This window comes from Ranitomeya imitator, chromosome 1 (genome assembly GCF_032444005.1).
Source record: "Ranitomeya imitator isolate aRanImi1 chromosome 1, aRanImi1.pri, whole genome shotgun sequence".
In the NCBI taxonomy this organism is placed as follows: domain Eukaryota; kingdom Metazoa; phylum Chordata; class Amphibia; order Anura; family Dendrobatidae; genus Ranitomeya; species Ranitomeya imitator.
The window spans coordinates 907,573,532-907,592,775 of record NC_091282.1 but is presented as its reverse complement, the minus strand read 5'-3'; the positions used below and the strand labels follow the sequence as shown (position 1 = coordinate 907,592,775).

General features: G+C 46.6%; 1 protein-coding gene across 2 annotated transcripts in view; it reads right to left on the bottom strand.

Moving 5' to 3' along the window:
- PPM1K (protein phosphatase, Mg2+/Mn2+ dependent 1K) overlaps positions 1 to 19,244 on the bottom strand; it is a 58,814-nt gene that overhangs the window by 8,095 nt on the left and 31,475 nt on the right. The window contains exons 1-3 of one of the 2 annotated variants that reach the window (XM_069743430.1): positions 6,765 to 6,918; positions 4,674 to 5,185; positions 4,497 to 4,597 (exon numbers count right to left, since the gene is read on the bottom strand). In XM_069743430.1, coding sequence (XP_069599531.1) covers positions 4,497 to 4,597; positions 4,674 to 5,119 — 547 coding nt within the window. In that variant the 5' untranslated portion in view covers positions 5,120 to 5,185; positions 6,765 to 6,918. Of the gene's footprint in view, positions 1 to 4,496; positions 4,598 to 4,673; positions 5,186 to 6,764; positions 6,919 to 19,244 lie in introns of those variants that run through there. The other variant, XM_069743435.1, reaches the window with a different exon arrangement.

Genomic DNA, 19,244 nt, shown 5'->3' with positions numbered 1-19,244 from the left:
CATTACAGTCCATGAAAGTTGAATGTGCAAAGCCAGCCCAAGCAGACATTACATTACAGTCCTAGTCCTCGGTGTCCTTCATAACCATCCTATCCAAGTAGAAAGTGGACTAATTGCAGAAGGCCATTATGGCACTAATAATTTTTATTTATATAGCGCCAACATATTCTGCAGCACTTTACAATTACGCAGGGACATGTACAGACAATAAATTCAGTACAAGTTAAGACAATTTAAACAGTGACATTAGGGGTGGCACTAATGAAGAGAGATTGAGACAAGGCCACTTACAAGAGCAGCATCAAGATCTCCTTTTACAAAGACCCTGTATCCCCCCTTCAATAGTATGCATGAAGATCCATGACTGCTACAAATGAATTCAGGGAGACCTGGTCGGAGGTTTTAAAGACTCAGGTCTAATGAGTGACAAATAGAAAACCCAAGATCTAGCCATCTGATCAATAGCTGACCTTTAACACCTTGCTTATGGATGGAGGCCTTTGTATTGTTGGTGACAACACGGCTCTGCAGAAGGTCACCTTGGTTTCAACAGTAAAAATACCTGCTTTATGTAAGATGAAGTATTCGCTAGAGGCAGCCTGTCACCAGATATCCTGCCCAATCTGAGGCAAACTAGTTAGTGAGAGAAACTCCCAAATATTGCATTATGTCACCACATAAGCCGAGTCACCTCACTGGTTGACAGCTTTATCCCCATTAGTTGTCAGTCAGGAGTTGGGGGGTCAGCTGACATGGACTGGCGGCACAATACCTACTGCAGTCATTTTAAGTCTGTACATACTAAAGTAGACGCTGCGCACTGAGCGGTTCATAGTAGATCAGTCCGTGTCCATAGCCTGCTATAGATCTCTGCAGTACAAGTCATCATTTTACAGGACGATGCACTGCTGAGAACCAATTTAATTTTTTTACTGCACAGAAGATAATTTCAAACTGAAAATAGCAAATTACACACGTGACACTGCAACCAATAAAGCGTTACTATAGCAGCCTGACTTGTAAGAGACACGGCGCTATTATCATGGTGTCCGACATGGATCCGTGCTGCCCGGTGACAGATTCCCTTTAACTAGGAAAGCATTGCTTATGTTACAGTCATAGATTCTGGAACAGTCGTCTTGGTTATTGCAAATTCTAGATCATCTCCAAAAATGGTGCAATACACACCTTGCCAATTCCCTGTTGCTCCTGTGCAGACGCTTCCCAAATCCCAAGGCTTTAGTGAGCCTAAAAATCATAGGGGGTGAGAGGAGTGGTCTGCAAGCACAAAAAAAAAAAAAAAACCCACACACACCACAAACCACCACCTGTGAATCTGGTACTGTGCCCCTTTAAAAATAAATATATATATATATCTCTAAGTGGCACATTACCTGCTTTACAGTTGTTGGTGGGTGTGCCCCCTTCTCTTCTTTAAACTATATAAGAGGCATGACTTCCGCCATGTTGGTGCATTTACACAAATCCCAAAGCATGCACTTTTCAGATTAGATTTATATAAAAAGGCCAAGAGATTTTGCATGGCATTTTAATGGCTTTCTGGTGCCCAAGACAGTGGTTATCCAACACCAAAAACAAGCCCCAAGCCCCTCAGTGTTCCAAAATCTATGAGTTTTTAGCAAATAAATAAAGTGCCGAATTTACTTTATTGCATTTAATAGACATAACATTTATTATTTGTAAATCTGTCTTTTCAACGACACTAATAAACAGACCTGTCAAGATTGCTCAACACTCACTGGACAATTTAACTTCCATGTTCATCTCAACTAATGGGACAAAGTGGATGTTGGGATATTCCTGTAGTCCAGGCTAGGAACCGCTGGACTCCCTTCACCTGGGACAAAAATTAGGAGATGATCTCCCTTTCCACTGAAGGCCAGCATTACAACGTCTGGGGCCTCCAAGCCTAGAGCTGCTCATCACGCGCAGTGTCTGCTACAAATAACATGCGCACACAGGCAAATAGGAAGTTCACCCAAGGGCTTTATCATACAAGGCAAACCTGCAACACTGGGAGATGGGAACGTTAAAGGCTGCACGGAATAGGAAATGCACAGGACATGCAAGTCAACATAGGGATGCACCTACAGGTTTCACCAGATCTGATGCCAAGTAAAAGGGCCTTCAGTACGTTGCACACAATGGTTTGACTCAGTTTACAACAAAAGTCTGTAGTAAATTAACTCGTGAAGTCACAATTTCTAGTGCCATCATAGCACATCTACACCAAAATTGGAGAAGCCAAGGCGTGGCACCACAGCTAGTCTAATTTCTGACAAGCTGTGGCCTGCATTATACCAGAAGTCTTAGGCCGGGATCACACATGCGAGAAACACGTCCGTGTCTCGCATGTGAAATCCAAGCTCTGGCGCCGGCACTCCAGAGCGGAGCGTGCGGCTCCATGTGTTGCTATGCGGCCACACGCTCCGCTCCACAGTGCCGGCGCCAGAGCTTGGATTTCACATGCGAGACACGGACGTGTTTCTCGCATGTGTGATCCCGGCCTTACTCTGATCCCTGGACTGGAGTAAGATTTGTGGCAAGGTGCCCCTCTTAAAATGAATCAAGCACCTTTTACTCCAGCACATCCCTCATGACAGGCTTCATGAATCGGGGCCATTGTGTACAATGCTTTTAAGTTTGGAGCATTAGTAATTTTAGTCCCAATAGTTACAGATTTAAAGGTGTGCAGCCTCCCTACCCCCAGTATTGCAAGTTAAAACATTTTATATACTGAATTAGAGTTTAAGATAGCATGAGTGGCTGCCAAAAGGATCAACTCTCCTAAGCCATCTACATGGGCATGTAGGTCACAAGGGGTTGAATACAATGATACCTTTTTCTGCAATCTCATGACTTCCACATTTGTCTTATATGCAAGTGAGCTGTTCAGGACTATGTGCCGGACACTGATCTGCACGAGAATCTGCCTCCGAAGATTTTATTTTTCTTTTTTTATATGAAAGCGGAACATTACATGTCCCACACTGGTAATGGCTAACAGTACGATCTCACTAGAGAGCAGTGTGTGGTTATATCAGACATCTGCAGGGTCCTCTCAGCCTCACCTTCCATGTCACAGGCAGCCAATGATGCAATACAGCAGAGCTGTGAGAGCTGCAGCTTCTAACATGTTGGTTATTAGACAGAGTTCAGATCTCCTGTTATTTTTTAGTTACACATCTCACACTGGTAACACTTTCATTTAAAAACACGTTCGGAGGCAGATTCTGATCCAGATCCGTGTCTGGCCCATAGCATGGAACAGATCATTTACATAATAAAAATATGGATTTCTCAGAAATATGACAACAGATTGCAGATAAGGCATCACTTTATTCACCTTCATGCCCATAAGCGACTTAGGAGGGTTGATAACACAGATTCCCTGTACTGTAAGAATGTTGAAATCTAGGCACCATCATATAACAGACTAAAGTCACTATTCAGTAATATTGAAAGAACTCGGCTACAGTAGAGCACCCCCTGGTAATAACATATGCAATTCAATAACCCAATCGCTAACATACAAACTAACACAAGGGGTTGGCCCACTAATGTTTATCACCAATCCATTTTATTGTAAACACAGGATCTCCAGTTTTAGAGACAGATGGAGGTGCCAGCAGTCATACATGTCTGACAGGACGTCGACAGAGCAGCAGCTTTTTTTCCACTGCCTAACTTCGAGGAGCCGGCTGTCAGTCATGCCCCATCAGAGCAGCCTAGAAGAGCTGCTCTGTTGATGTGGAGCAGTGGATTTGCTCACAGGAGTGGTCAGTGACTGTTTAGAACAGGATACAATATGCAGATTGTGGCCAACTAGTGATGAGTGAACTTGCATGGATAAGGTGTTATCCAAGTATCTTGGGCATGCTTAGATAATATGTTAAGAGTCCCCACGGCTACATTTTTTGCTGCTGTTAGACAGCTGCAACACATGTGGGGATTGCCCGTTTGTTAGACAATCCCAGCATGTGTTGTGGCTGTTTAACATGCAGACGCATGGATTCAAACATTATTTGAGCACGCTCAAGATACTTGGATAACACCCAAGCAGGTTTGCTAACCATTTAGTAACTACTTGCCGGTTTGTTGTTCGGCTCATAGTTAAAATATAATAATAATAATAATAATAATAATAATATTTATTAAATCACTCAATCCCTTCAAAACAATCTTAAAAATTAAGCTAGCAACAGATATCCTGAAATAATTCACTTTAAAACAGATGTTGGAAAAAGGGGCATAATTCAGGAGGTCCGTCTCTTCTGTTAACTCCCATCAAGGCCAGAAGCACTGTACCACCTCCTCAGCAGTCCCTTAGATCAGGGGCTTAGCACATCTTTTGGATGTCCGCTTTATAACGCATTAGTCGAGTCACGATTCTTGTATCTAGTATGAATGTCTGCACTTCCATTTATTAAATAATGGAAGAACTGAGGGTCAAAAGAAACAAGTGGAGCACCTACCATTGGGAGACAGACGAGCCATTTTTGCAAACTCTTTATCAATTTCTAGAAATGCCTTGATCAGCACTTTTTCCATATCTTTCTCCTGGGTAAGGATGTCCCTGGGGAGATAAATCGCACATTAATAATGTAATATTGCATTCAAAGGGCAATAACCCCATGAATAAGATGACGTACGTGATATACTGGGCCATGTATTGGTTACAGAAGTCGGCTGCTCCAGCCCCTGCATGCCCATCGTAGACGGCAAAATACAAGACCTCGTCATTTATTTTGGAAAAGTTGAAGCGGTCTTCATTTTCCTTCCTCTTCGATATCTGAGAGGAGAAGCCCACCTTAGACATATTGATTTGAGGTATAATTTTGCCATACTTAATACTGGGCGGAAGCTGAATAGGCTCGTCAATTCGATTGTCCCAGATGCCAAAAGAGTCCCAGGTGGCCGGTCGCCCACTTCCGTCAGGGTCAAACCGTGATGAAAAAGACCTGCGATTGACAGTGAAGCACTGGCAGGCCGAAGCAACACGACCGTTATCTTGCAGCACACGCGACGTCAGCAGCGCTCCTCTTCTCACCCGAGACCCTCCATATCTTGCAAATATAACAAAGACGGCTGTTGACATTCCTCAACTACAAAGGACGTGGGAAGGAATAAACTTCTGATCTTCAATAGCTTGAAATGGATGAAACTGTAGTTTGCAGGGGGGGGAAAAAAATGTTAATGTATAATATTTCTTGTATATCACCAACGAGACACTATTTGTATCAGTCCTAGAGTCTAGGCCAAAAGTAAGACCTTATCAGAAGGCTTTGTGGTCAGATGTTAAAGAGGCCACTTACCGAATACATATTTTAGGGGGTCATGTCACACCAAATTGAAACAAACAAGGAAGGGAAAAAAAAAGAAAGTAAAAAATAAATGAAATATATAGTTAACTTTTTTTATCCTGCCATGTATAAGGCCAGATCAAGTTCTATAATAAAAGTCCCTGTGCCATGGCCTGCCTGCAGCGGGTAGACAAAGATTAGAGCAGCAATGACAAGGCAGAGCTGGACCCAAGGACAGCAAGTATTCTCCCAGCATGTTTTTTCTGTGCTTGAATTTTCTTGCTCAAAAAAAAAAAAAAAAGAAAATTCAAGTTCAACCTTTGTTAATGCTTTTCAGGTGGGTTTCAGAGTGGATCTGTCCCAATCTAAGCCTGAAGCCTATTGCAGGCTGCGACCCCTCGCGCAGTCATGCTCAGGTTAGAAGAGGTGCTGCGTCAGTCCGTGCAGTGCGATACCATCCTCACACGAGTTACAATCCTGCGCCCTTAAGAGTATATTCGCAGATTATGGACATGGTGTAGGGAAAAGAAATAAAACCCTGCGGTGAAATTTACATAGTGAAGAATTAAAGAGCCACTCTCCACCTCCTGCTGCACTACGGAGCGTTCACTAGCAGCGTCCAGGGTAACTGAGTGATGGCACCAGGAGCCTCGTGTATGGGCACCAGAGCAGCGATCATACAGCGCCCTGATAATTAGTCGTGCGGTCAATGGAGGACATTATGGGGACTGCAGCCATGTCCTCTAGGCACAGCTGCTACTAGGAGAACCTGTGTAATGGAGGGCAGACAGTGACCCCGCCAACAGCTGGCTGATGGGGGAGCAGCACCGATCGCACATTGGCAACCTGCCCTAAAAATAGGCCATCAAGGAGGAACACTAAACCTGGCCCACATGTCACCGATAATTCCTCTCCACAAGGTGGGCAACACGACCATCGCAGAGCCTCGCTCACCTCAATGTCTGTGCCGGGAATGGATCCTTGCAGACCAGCACAGCACTGGTTAACGGTGATGACTTACTTTGCTGCCCTCATCCATGTGTCAGTGTTGTCCATAACAACCAATCACAGGCCAGTAGTTAGGGGCTGTGATCTGATTGGTTGCTGTGTGGGATTATTGCACATTGATGTCATGCGACACCCCCAGTATGGGCCCTATGGAATATCACCGCCCGTGGTGACAGCAGCTGAGAGCCACGGGTCACATGACAGAAGGTGACCCGCCTGCTCATTAGGCAGCATTAGTGCCAGTGATCGGGACAGTTACCTGGACGGCAGCCGGGCCCTCATTCATTATCGCAGCATAATGTACACCCAGCCTCACCCGAGCAGGTGACACACCCACTGCCGCCACTGGATGCAGACCAGCTGTGCACAGCGCCCCCTCCCGCCCGCCAAGCACATTCCATGACACCCCAATAACACCAGCTGTGGTCATACCGCAGAACACGGTGATCCGGTGCGCACTGCGCTGACGACCCGTCTATCGCGCTCCAAAGCCGCCGGCACACTACGGGTTACAGGCTCTCCTGATCGCTGCGGGGAAATGAAGCAGCAACAAAGCTGTCTGGGCCCAAGTAGTGTGGCCTTCCCCGCCCATCAACATTCAACAGCCAATAGTAAGGCGCCTCGGCAGCCACCGCCTCCAGGCCCTGGCTTCCCACCAGATACACGGGAGGAGAAAGGGCGGGAAGCGCCTCCCTCAGAGGTCACAGCGCATTCCACAGCGGCTGCTGCCTGCTCTACAGTAACCCCCAGTGTGACGGCGGCGGCTAATGTTATGTAATCGTTCTCACACTGTGAAGTAATCATTGCAGGACGTTTCCTCACAGGCTTGCGTTATACTGCTCAGTAAAAGATGGCTGCTTGCTGTCAATGAATAATGAAAGCCGTCTTATTTACGCTGGAGACCTATACAGACCTGACATGAGGGAGGTTTATGCTTGGAAGCCACAAACTTGTATACTATAACAAGAAAAACAGTCACAAATAGGGACAGATGCATGTAGAAAAGCCGCGAAGACACCATCACGTGTTTCTCAACGCAAGCACTAAATAGCCAGGTCTTTCACCGGGAAGGACCAACCACAGGAAGGGCAGCATCCAAAAAGGAAAACCACCTATGCCAAAACATGGTATCCATTCACAGACAGCTGTTTCGGGGTATTTGCCCCTCATCAGTGTGGAGTAGGGACAGGACGCTGAAAAGATGCTGCAGGGAAACCAATGGCGTGAAAGAGTAGACCGGTACGTCTGCAGGCTTGTTCACACACTACTTTTCCCCATGTTTTTTTCCCCACACGTTTCTGCAGAAGAAAAGAAATTGTAAACCATCAGAGCAATTTTTCCAATCTGCAACGTGTTATTTCTTTCGGCAACGCCAACTTTTTCATTCAAATGGCTGAGAAAAACATTCAGAATGGAGCATATTTTACCCAGCGCCCTTCCTGCCAACACTTCACAAGAAAAATCTGCTGCATATAGTGAACTAGGGCTGTGAACTTGATATTTAACTTTTTCTGGAAAGCAAAAAATCACAGACAATATCTTTTACAGACACATTAGAAAACCATAATAAATACTGATTATAAGTGATTCGTGTCTATGTCAGGAGGAAGACCAGGCTGCAAGTACCTGTTTTGAGCCAGATCTGGAACTGCTCAAGCTGCGTCCTTTGTTTCCCTGGGGAAGGCAAAAAGGACTGGACCGGGGCTCTGACCAGGAAGCTGGGGGCGCGGTTATAAGTGAAAGTGCATGCAGCGTTTCCCGCCAGTGGTGACAAGCAAGGTGCGTGCGCAGCGGGCTCCGAGGGGTGCGTAGCCAGGCTACGACAACACGCGGCCGATCTGATGCCAGGATGCTGCCAGAGCCCACCGCAGTAATAAGGAAAGAGTTGGGAGCCCTGTTCAGTTAAGCGCCACACGACAGCCTAAGAGCCAGTTCAGGACTGTTCGCTGCTGCCCTCGTCGCTGGACCGTGGTCTGCAGGACCTTGCTGGACAAGCAGCACGCCAGTGGTTGTCGGCGCTTCAGTCTTGGCGGCATCAGGCAGCGCACCCCATAGATGACAAAGATCGACGTGTTGTGTGCTTCGTGACTGTGACTACAGCGCACGTGCCGCAAAGAGGGAACAGAGTACTGGATAGACTTTTGTAACCCACCTTACCTGTTATGTCCCATGAATGAGACATTTTACAGACTGTCTTGTAAATTTTACATTCTGTATTGCAGTTTCTCATATTGGTTATTGTTGCTATGTGTTTCTGTGTTTTGCGTAGCTCAAATCCTCCCTTTTTCCATGAAGTTTGTCCCTTTTGTCTCCCTGTCTCCCTCTGCTGGGTGTCATCTCACTTCCTTCTTCTTCTCCCTGTGTGTCTCAGTCTCCATCTTGGCTTCATTAGAGGCACATGTGCTTTCAGCTTGTTTGAAAAAAGTCTTTTTTACCTGCTGCTGTTTGTATGCATTAAACAAGAATTCTTGAAATCAAAGTCTCTTCTGGATTCTTCATAACATGTGTGCCGGCAGCTGCGTTAAGCTATCTGCGAACGCCGCCAAGTGTAAGTAAGGTGAAGAGATTCAGCATCACACAGACCCATATTTGCAGCCACAGGCTTCGGGGACAGAATAGTAAAAAAGACTTACCAGATTCATCTGCAAAGCCACCCACAGCTTCTATAAAGCTACAGAACTCCCTGAAGAGCATCCGCTTTCAGCATATAAGAGACTATACATCCCCCCTTCTCCCTGTGAATCAGGATGGCTGAAGGAATGTCTACACGGTCTCTGCCAGACCCATTGTTGGAGGAAGAATGCATAGAACTTGATCCACCATCTAGTGAGAAGGCTAGATGTCCCACAAAGCCCACACGGAAAGTAAGGGAGAATTTAGAATCCAGTAAACATGATCTTCTCTGTGCCATAGCAGAACTATGGAAAAAACTGCTGAGTCACATAGACAGCCTGTCTCAGCCTGCTTCTCTCGAAGGACCACCAGAGGGAACCCTTGCACAACTGTTCAGATTATCAACTGTTTGCAGAAATTTCAGAACAGTGCACCTCTCTGTTACAGAGACATAACCTGTCAGTTCCCTGCAAAGAGCTGCAAGATGTCATCTTGTATTTCTGGCTTAGCTAGACAGTCAAAGCGATCATATAAGTCACGCTCTTCAAAATCCTCAACCCGCAGCGAACAGCTCGTAAGAGCACGTGCAGAAGCTGAGGCCACTAAAATACAAGCTGCCTTCGCTGAAAAGAAAACTGAGATGGAAATAGAGGCAGCCAAAACAGAGGCCCTAGAGATGAAAAGAAAGGTAGAAACAGAGGCCCTACAGAAGAAAAAAAAGGCAGAAATAGAGGCCCTAGAGAAGGAATGCGAACACGCTGCAGCCATGACAAGGTTAAAGGTCCTGGAACAAGCCATCAGTGGGAGCCAAAGAGACAGTGATTTTGATACTGAAGACACTCTTAAGCGTACTAGAGACTATGTACAAAGCCAGTACAGCGCTCCCCCTGCTCCTGCAATCCTTCCTGACCGCACTGATGCTCCCCTGAGACAACAGGACACAGAGTTTTTCCCCTTTCCTGATCCTCTGTGCACCAGAATGTACCGGAAACCTGCACCGCACCAAACCTTGTACACAGAAACATACGTGCAGGCCATTATGCAGGCAAGTCACCACACTCCGGTCAGTCACACAGTTCCAGTCCCATGTGTGGCAGAAACTAAGCTCATTAAGCCAGTTAATGGACTGAACGCCAACACTGCCCTATATGTTCCTGCATTCTCAGGGCAAAGCACAGTCTGTATTTACAATGCTACCCAGCCAGCAATGGTCCTTCCAAAATTGGAGAATGCTGATATGACTGGCTTTGCAAGGTACATGATTCGGCGTGATCTAAATAATACTGGTCTTACAAAGTTTGACGATAAACCTGTGAACTACAGGGTTTGGAAGTGTACCTTTAAAACCACAATCAGTGACCTCGGCATCACCGCTGCTGAAGAGCTAGACCTGCTAATCAGGTGGCTTGGACCACAATCCACGGATCGGGTCAAGAGACTTAAATCCGTCCACATCAGTAATCCTGTCACGGGTCTCACCGCTGCATGGAAGAGGCTAGAAAGAAGCTATGGCAGTCCTGAGGCCATAGAAAAGGCCCTGTTCAAGCAACTAGAGGATTTTCCAAAGTATCTAGTAAGGACAGTACAAGGTTCCAAGAGCTCAGCGACCTTCTGTTAGAGCTTCAGCTGACCAAAGCAGACCCGTACCTGCCTGGCCTCAGCTACCTCAACACTGCTCATGGGGTAACCCCAATAGTTTCCAAGCTGCCATCCAATATCCAAAATAAGTGGTCCATGCTTGGATCAAAATACAAAAGGGAAGACCAAGTCTCCTTCCCTCCATTTTCCTACTTCTGTGAGTTCATCGAAAATTTTGCAGTGTAAGGGTATGTGCACACGTAGAAAGATCCTCTGCGGATTTGATAACTCCGCAGGGCAAAAACTGTGCTTTTTTCCTGCGGATTTATTGCGGTTTCGCGTTTTTTGTGCAGATTCCACTGCAGTTTTACACCTGCGGTTTTCTATTATGGAGCAGGTGTAAAACCGCTGCGGATTCCGCACAAAGAATTGACATGCTGCGGAATGTAAACTGCTTAGTTTCCATGCGTTTTTTTCTGCAGCATGTGCACTGCAGATTGCGTTTCCCATAGGTTTACATTGTACTGTAAATGCATGGGAAACCGCTGCGGATCCGCAGCGTGTGCACATAGCCTAAGACTGATCCAAGTTTTTCCCATGAAGAACACAGTAACCCTGTTTCATCTCCTAAACACGAGAGTCCATGTCTTAACTACAGGAACCGCCGAGCTCCAATGTCCGTCAAGACTGATGTTTGTCACGCTTGTGCCCAGACTGGTTGGGGGTGCGGGTGTGGCCCCACTGGACCACAGACCAAACTTCCCTGGAAGGGGCGTAACTAAGTAGCTTCCTAGGTGTTCGCTGGAGCCTCTGATGGTGAGGTCAGACTTGTGCAATAGGAAGCTACCAGGTACCATTCCAGGGTGGTGTCTGGCTGTGGCTGCTGATCCCACGGGGGAACGGAATAAAGACAGACAAGTGGGCACGGCTGGCGCTCTGGCAGGGGGGCACGGCTGGGACACAGGCAGGCGGACGGGTACAACAGAGACACTGGCAGGCGGGCATGGCTGGCTCTCTGGCAGGCAGGTACGGGTACTACAGAGACACTGGCAGGCGGGTACGGGTGGCTCTCTGGCAGGACAGGAGGACAAGGCTGGTACACTGGAAGAACCGGTAGGGAACGGTCTGCAGGCTGGTATGTAAAACAGGTAAGAACCTGTTTAGACAGGAGGACTTATGAATAGGAAGAGAAAGACCGCAAGAGCGGATGCAGAGCAAAAGCGCAGGTGCTAGAGCAAAGAACAGAGACACAGGAGGAGGAGCCAGAAGGAGTAGCCAAGTGGAGAAACGCAGGAGGCGGAGCCAAGAGCAGGAGGCGGAGCCAAGAGAAAAATGCAGGAGGCGGAGCTATGTGCAGAAACACATGAGGCGGAGGCAAGAGCAAGAGACGTAGAACCGCAAGGAACGGAGCGAGGTAGAACCGCAAGGAGCGGAGCCACAGAGCGAGAGCTGAGCGGAGCCGCAGAGTGCAGAGCAAAGCTACAGAGAGCAGAGCTGAGAGCAAAGCCACAGAGTGCAGAGCTGAGAGCAAAGCAAGGTCGCAGAAAGCAGAGCAAAGCAAGACACAGAGTACACACAGCAGGGAAAGGAAACCAAGACAGGAATATAGGACACAGGAACAGGATTAGACTAAGACAGAGTCAGGAACGAGAATAGGCACAGAGACATGGACACAAGCCAGGGTACGACGCCCCTCAGGGTGGCGGACATAGGCCAGGGTACACAGCCCTGCTAGGTGGCTACACAAGGACATAGACCACATAGGCCAGGGTACTAAGCCCCACTGGGTGGCTACACAGGAAACAGACCAGGGTACAATGCCCCCCTGGGTGGCAGACACGAGATTAACAGACAGGGCCTGGCACCTCAGCAGCTAAGAACTGACTGAGGGAGTAAGTTGCACAGGCCCCCACCAATGGGTGGGGATCTCTTAAATGCAGGAAGCCTCATGGCAATTGGCCGGGGACACTTTAGCAAGGTGCACACAGACTCAATAAGACACAGGAGTTGTCGGCGCCGCCCCCCTATGCACACAGACAGCATGCACCGAGCAAACAGCAGACATGAGGCACACAGCATGGAGATGGCAGCAGAGAGAAGTCACAACAAGGCCCAGAGAAGTGAGCTTCAGTGTAATGCAGGTGGGGGATGGGAGGCCATGCAGTGATGCCAGCAGGGTTGTTGCAATGTTCTTCCCACACCTTCAGTATCACAAGATAAGAGCAACAAAGGTGAGAAGGCTGAAAATCCTAATCGTATGTGTCCCATTCACAAGAAACCTCACTCCTTAAAGAAGTGCATCGGCTTCAGAAAGAAACCACTCCAGGAACGCAAAGAGCTTCTGAAGAACTTTGGGATATGTTAAAGGTGCTGCGATTCTACTGAACACTTTGCTAAGGACTGTAAAATATCTATTAAGTGTTTGGAGTGCAACAGTGAGGAGCATGTGCAAGCGCTCCATCCATTCCAATCTAACACTGCACAGCCTATGCCTTCCCCCACCACAAGGCAAGGCGGGGAGGATGCTGTTCAAACAGCGAGTTCTATCACAATATCTTTATGCACAGAAGTCTGCAGAGAAAGCCTCTGGGACAAGTCGTGTGCGAAGATATGCCTGGTCAATGTGTATCCCAAGGGTCGACAAGAGAAAACCGCAAAGGTGTATGTTATCCTGGACGATCAGAGCAACCGGTCACTTGCAAGGTCAGAGCTCTTAGATATGTTTGACTTAAAGGGAAACTCTCACCCCTACACCCTGGGCACCTGCAGCGTTACGTGTTACGGAGGCCTCTGGGAGAAAAGCTATTGGACTCATGGTGTCTTCTCTTGAGAACAGTGTGGAGATACCCTTACCCACTCTGGTCGCATGCAACCAGATACCGTCCAACAGAGAGGAAATCCCAACTCCAGAGGCTGCACTCCATCACCCTCATCTAAGGACTTTGGCAGGCAAGATACCAGCTCTCGACAACAGCGCAAACATTCTGATCTTGCTTGGCAGAGACATTCTGCGACTACACAAGGTACGTCAGCAAATCAACGGGCCACACGACGCTCCATTTGCTCAACGCTTTGACCTAGGCTGGGTTATCATAGGCAATGTCTGTATTGGAAAGATGAAGAGACCCACGAGGATTTCCTCATTTAAGACTCACGTCCTACCAAATGGTCGCAGCACTTACTTTCAACCATGCCCACATCATTACTGGGTGAAAGAGAAAATAAGCGATAACAAGTGGAAGAAAGAAACCTCTGACGACACAAACATATTGTAACAACTCTGCTGGCATCACGGCATGGCCTCTCATCTCTCACACTATCTTACCCACTGCTCCAGGTCATGATGTGGGTTCTATTTCTTGCCAGCTCCATATTCTGTTCCTCTGCCCTCTGCATGCTTCCTGGCTGTGTGTATAGGGGGTGGCGCCTGAACTCTATCGTTCTTATAGGAATCAGGTGCACCTGTCTAATCTGTTCCTGACCAATTACCAAGAGGCCTCCAGTATTTAGTGCAGCTCCACCCAGTGGACTGGGCCTGTGCAATGTGTTAGCTCAGTTTGTGTTTTGCTGCTGAGTTTGCCAGGCCTTGCTCTGTGTTTCTCCCTCTCTAGAAGCTTTTCTCCTTGCCTTGCCTTGATCTTGTTTTCCGCCCTCCAGGAGGCAGAATATCCTGGTCCCTGTGTCTTTGTTCCATTGCCTTGTCTGTACTTTGTCCTACCTCTGTCTCCTTATCTGTGGCTTCCTTCCCTCCTGTGTCTTTCCTTGTGTTCTCAATCTGCTTACACTCCGCACTCTTGCAGCTCTGCCTGCTCTGTACCTTTGTGGCTTTACCTCTGCTCCACACTCCTGCGGTTCTGCTCCATTCTACTCTGCTCTGCTCCCGTTGCTGCAGTAATCTCTTACTGCAGATCCTCTCCGCATTCCTTGCGGTTCCACTCTGCTTAGCTTCTGCAGTAATCTCTTAATGCAGCTCCTCTCCTCATTCCTTGTGGCTCTGCTCTGCTTAGCTTTTACAGTAATCTCTTGCTGCAGCTCCTCTCCTCATTCCTTGTGGCTCTGCTTAGCTTCTGCGGCTGCAGTAATCACTTGCTGCAGCTGCTCTCCGCATTCCTTGCGGTTCTGCTCTGCTTTGCCGCTGCAGATATCTCTTGCTGCAGCTCCTCTCCCCATTCCTTGCGGTTCTGCTATGTTTAGCTTTTGTTGCTACACTATCTCTTGCTGCTCTTCCGCTCCTATCTACAGCCTTGCACTTCTCTTCCTGTCTGAACAGGTCCCAACCTGTTCCTTCATTCTCCTTTCCTTCTGACTTGTTTCCATACCTGCATCTCCTTTGTGAACCTGTTCCTTCATACTTCAATCCTTTCTGCTTGTTTTCTTATCTGCACCTCCAGTGTGAACAGGTCCCTACCTGTTTCTTCTTACTACATATCCTTACCTGCACCTCCTGTGTGAACAGATCCCTACCTGTTCCTTTATACACCACACCAACCAGTCCTGTATTCCTGCCATCCCTGCCATCCCTGTGTGCCTATATAATCACTGCACTCGTACTCAGAAGCTTGCTTTGATATAGGTGAAAAAGTTTATTGAAACAATTGTGGCAAAAAGGAAAATTGGTGTAGCGATAGGCATAAACGACGTTTCGGCCAGCTCGTGGCCTTGATCACGCTATTGCTGGAACAAACAAATAATAAAAAGGACAATAAATAACTATATACAATGCAATCAATGACTATCTACAAGAAAATTAACATATATACAAATCTGGAAAACATGTCAAAACCACAAGTAGCCAATGTCTGTATATAGGGCGCATATAATATCAGGACGACAAATAGAGGCATAGGGAGGCAAAGAGATACATCTAACGTGCGTGAGAGTAAGATAGTAGCATACCCTGGTGGGAGATTCCTAATGTATGGCTGTACTGCAGTGTTGCTGGTGGTGCCAACCAAAATAAAGGGGCCTGGAGAGAATGGTGGAGAGCAAAATGAAAAAAATGAAAAGGAATATTATGGTACTGTCTTGTAGTAAGGGGCACAAAGAAATATGCTACAACGTACTTCTAATTTGCCAATAATACCCGTCTGATGGACCCTTGGTTGCCGTATAGTGGGATACACATATGGAAATAGCTGTAGGGACATATGGTAATATGTTATCTGTTAAGTTCTTGATAGATAAATAATGAGTAAGACAGATTCCAGTATACTTGCCAGTATATTGTTCTTACTACAGACAGTGTAGCAGGCCAGTTGTCGTAATACGAAACGTACGTGCAGATATGGCTAGAGAAATACATAAATATGGGAGTAAATTTGTCTGTACAGTGCATATCAGGTGGGGTACCGCGGAGCCATGTTATACTTGCCTGTATGATCAACCTGTAATACACTGGATGTCCCCAATAAGTGGAAAGGGTACATAGAAGTAACTGTGGAAATAGATATCTAGGGTAAGTGGGTTATAGGGGCGGCTCGTGGTATGAGATTATGTAGTAGGTGTACTACCTGCCGGTGTGTATGCCCAGTCTTGGTCCAACAATACGGGTACCCAGTTTCAATGAGAATGGGAGCTGTGGTGATTACCAATTCAGCTGTAATATAGTAGGGGAGTTGTTAGAATAGAGTACTCAGAGTCCCAAATTACTTAACTGTAGGGTGCATGTAGAAGTCTCACATCAGCGGTCCGTGGTTGTGGAGAGGCCGGCGTTGGTAGCCAGGTGATGGGAGCAGACACAACCTGTGTCCTTGCTAAGGAATGGCTGCCATGTCTAGTAAGGCAGCGCTATATAGGGCTATTGCCGGTCAGGTGACCGGATGCTGGCCGGAGTGTCCGCATCTGCATGATGTGAAGGGGAAGGGGAGGGAGGTCCCGTGGAGCCAGCGCGTGTGTTGTCGGCATCTTGTGCGGCAGAGACCGCAATATGGCACTCACGCATGGGCAGTGGGCTCAAGCGGGGACTCCAAGATGGCGCCCGCGCATGCGCAATGCATGCTGTGGGTTAAAGCGATGCCGGGACAGTAAGATGGCGCCCGTGCATGTGTAATGCCGATAGTGGGCTCGAGCGTTAGTGTCCAGACACCTGGAGCTGGCGACCACAGGGGAAGGAAGCAGTCAGTGTGCTTCAAGGATTACTATAAGGCCTTGATAATACAAGATGTACAAAGTTACAATAACACTGCAGATACATGATATAAATACAGATGTAAATATATATAAATGGTAGGAGTCCAAACTTGAAAAAAAAAGAACATAAGAAAACAGGGAAAATAAAAGAAAATAAAGAAAAGAAATAAAGAAAAGAAAAAAATAAAGGCTATGGGGATGACCAATGAATGAAGCTAAAGTTTGATTAACAAATGATAAAAAATGATAATAAAAAAACGGGGATAATTTTGAAACTAGAGTATAAAGTAAAGTAAAGTAAACTAGTGAAAATAGGCTGGGCAAATAGATATTGGTAAAGGAATCGGGGGGTATGGATCTTACCGTCTAGATAGTGCGCACGGTGGAGGCTATAAGTGCAGTGGGTCAGTTCGCCTAGGAAAAAAAAGGGGGTATACTCATGTTAGCCAATCAATTTCACGATTTAATCCCCTTGGGTGGAGGGTATCCAAGGTGTAGATCCAATATGTCTCCCTCTGTTTTAAAAGTTGGATGTGATTGCCTCCCCTTCTCGGGCGTGGTACTCTCTCGACTATTTGGAACCTAAGTTGGGCAATATTGTGTCTCGCCTCCTTGAAGTGCGCTGGCAGGGGTAACCATAATTTCTCGCGTCGGATCGTAGATTTGTGGCTGGATATGCGATCCCTTATTGCCTGCGTGGTCTCCCCCACGTACAGTAATCCACAAGGGCACTTAATAATGTAGACTACAAAGCTTGTTGCACAGGTGTAAAACTCTCTAATGGGATATGATTTCCCGGTTCGTGGGTGGACTACTTCATTCCCTTTGATAATGTTCGAGCAACACATGCAACTCAAGCAGGGAAAGGTGCCCGTTCTTTTTTGGTCAGTGAGGGTCCTAGTGAGCGATGATTTTTGTGACCCTAAGTCGGCTCTTACCACCCTATCTCGTATATTTTTGGCTCGTCTAGTGCACATTAGTGGGGGATCTTTGAAGATGGGTATGTTGGGATAGGCCTTGTGGAGGAGGGGCCAATGTCCCCGGATGAGGTTATGTATTTTGTGCATAGTGGGGTGGTGATTATGTACAAACGGGAGCCTCGGGTTCTTTTGTATACTGACTGTCCCGTCGTTGAGATCACTAATGGCTCGAGAGGATTCTATCTCAAGGAGATTGGTAGGATAGTTGCGGGCTTCGAATTTTTGTGCCATCTCCTGTATTCTGGTCTCCCTGGTTGGGGGGTCGGAAACAATTCTAGTAACCCTTTTAAATTGTGATCTGGGAAGGCTGTTTTTGATAGATTTGGGATGACAGCTGTTGTATAACAACAGGCTGTTGCAATCAGTCGGTTTCATATAGATATCTGTGGTAAGATGGCCATTGATATCTTTCAGTACTCTAGTGTCCAAAAATGTGACCTCCTTGTCATGGTATACCAGTGTAAAGGACAGCTCTGGTCTAACAGCGTTAATGTTGGCGTGAAATTTTAAAAGGCTAGTTAGGTCCCCTTGCCATATACAAAAAATATCGTCTATGTACCTATACCAGGTACGTGCGTGTAGTTGGAAGATAGGGTCTGTGTACACGTATTCTTTCTCAAAACGATCCATATATAGATTGGCATAGGCAGGGGCCACATTAGACCCCATAGCGGTACCACATGTCTGTACGAAAAAATCATCTCCAAATAGGAAGTAATTTTCTCTAAGTACTAGATTTAATAAATCCAAGCATAGTTCCTGGGTGCCCCTGTCTACGTTGGCCTCATTTAGTGTTAAGGATACCGCCTCGATACCCTTATCATGAGCAATTGATGTGTACAAGCTGTTTACATCGAATGTACATAGGATACTGTTGTGTGGAATGATGTCAACATTACGGATTTTCTTAAGGAAATCTCCAGTGTCCAATATGAATGATTTAGTGAGTTTGGTATGTGGCGTTAGGAGTTTCTCTAGGAACATGGATAATGGGTTCAATATTGAGTCGGTTGAGGCCACTATGGGGCGGCCAGGAGGGTTTTGAAGGTTTTTATGGATTTTAGGTAGAATGTAAATTACAGGGGTCACCGGGTGATTATTGGTGAGGTACACTTTTGTTTTTTTGTCAATGGTATTCATTTGTAGGTGTTTATCGAGTACCCTGCTAATCTTTTGCTGTATAGCATAAGTTGGGTCGGTCTGTAACATTTTATATGTTGATGTGTCCGAAAGTTGTCTCCTTACTTCGGTCATATAGAAACTCCTATCCATGACAACGATCGCTCCCCCCTTGTCTGCTGGTTTTATGACGATATTTTTGTTCTCACTAAGTGAGTCCAGAGCCTGTTTCTCGAGAGAGTCAAGGTTATGGCGGACAGGGAGGAAGCCTAATCGTTGGTCATGGAGAGTCTTTTTGACGTCTCTGTCGAGTAAATTGACAAAGGTCTCCACAGCGTGACTTGATTTAGGTGGAATGAAGGTGCTGCGATTACGTAGACCTAATTGATCAATTGTGAGGATTGATCCCTCAGTTTGGGCTGGTGTAGAAACTGGTCTAAAGGAATTAGTGGACTCCTCAAAATATACTTTGAGTCTAATATTCCTGTAGAAT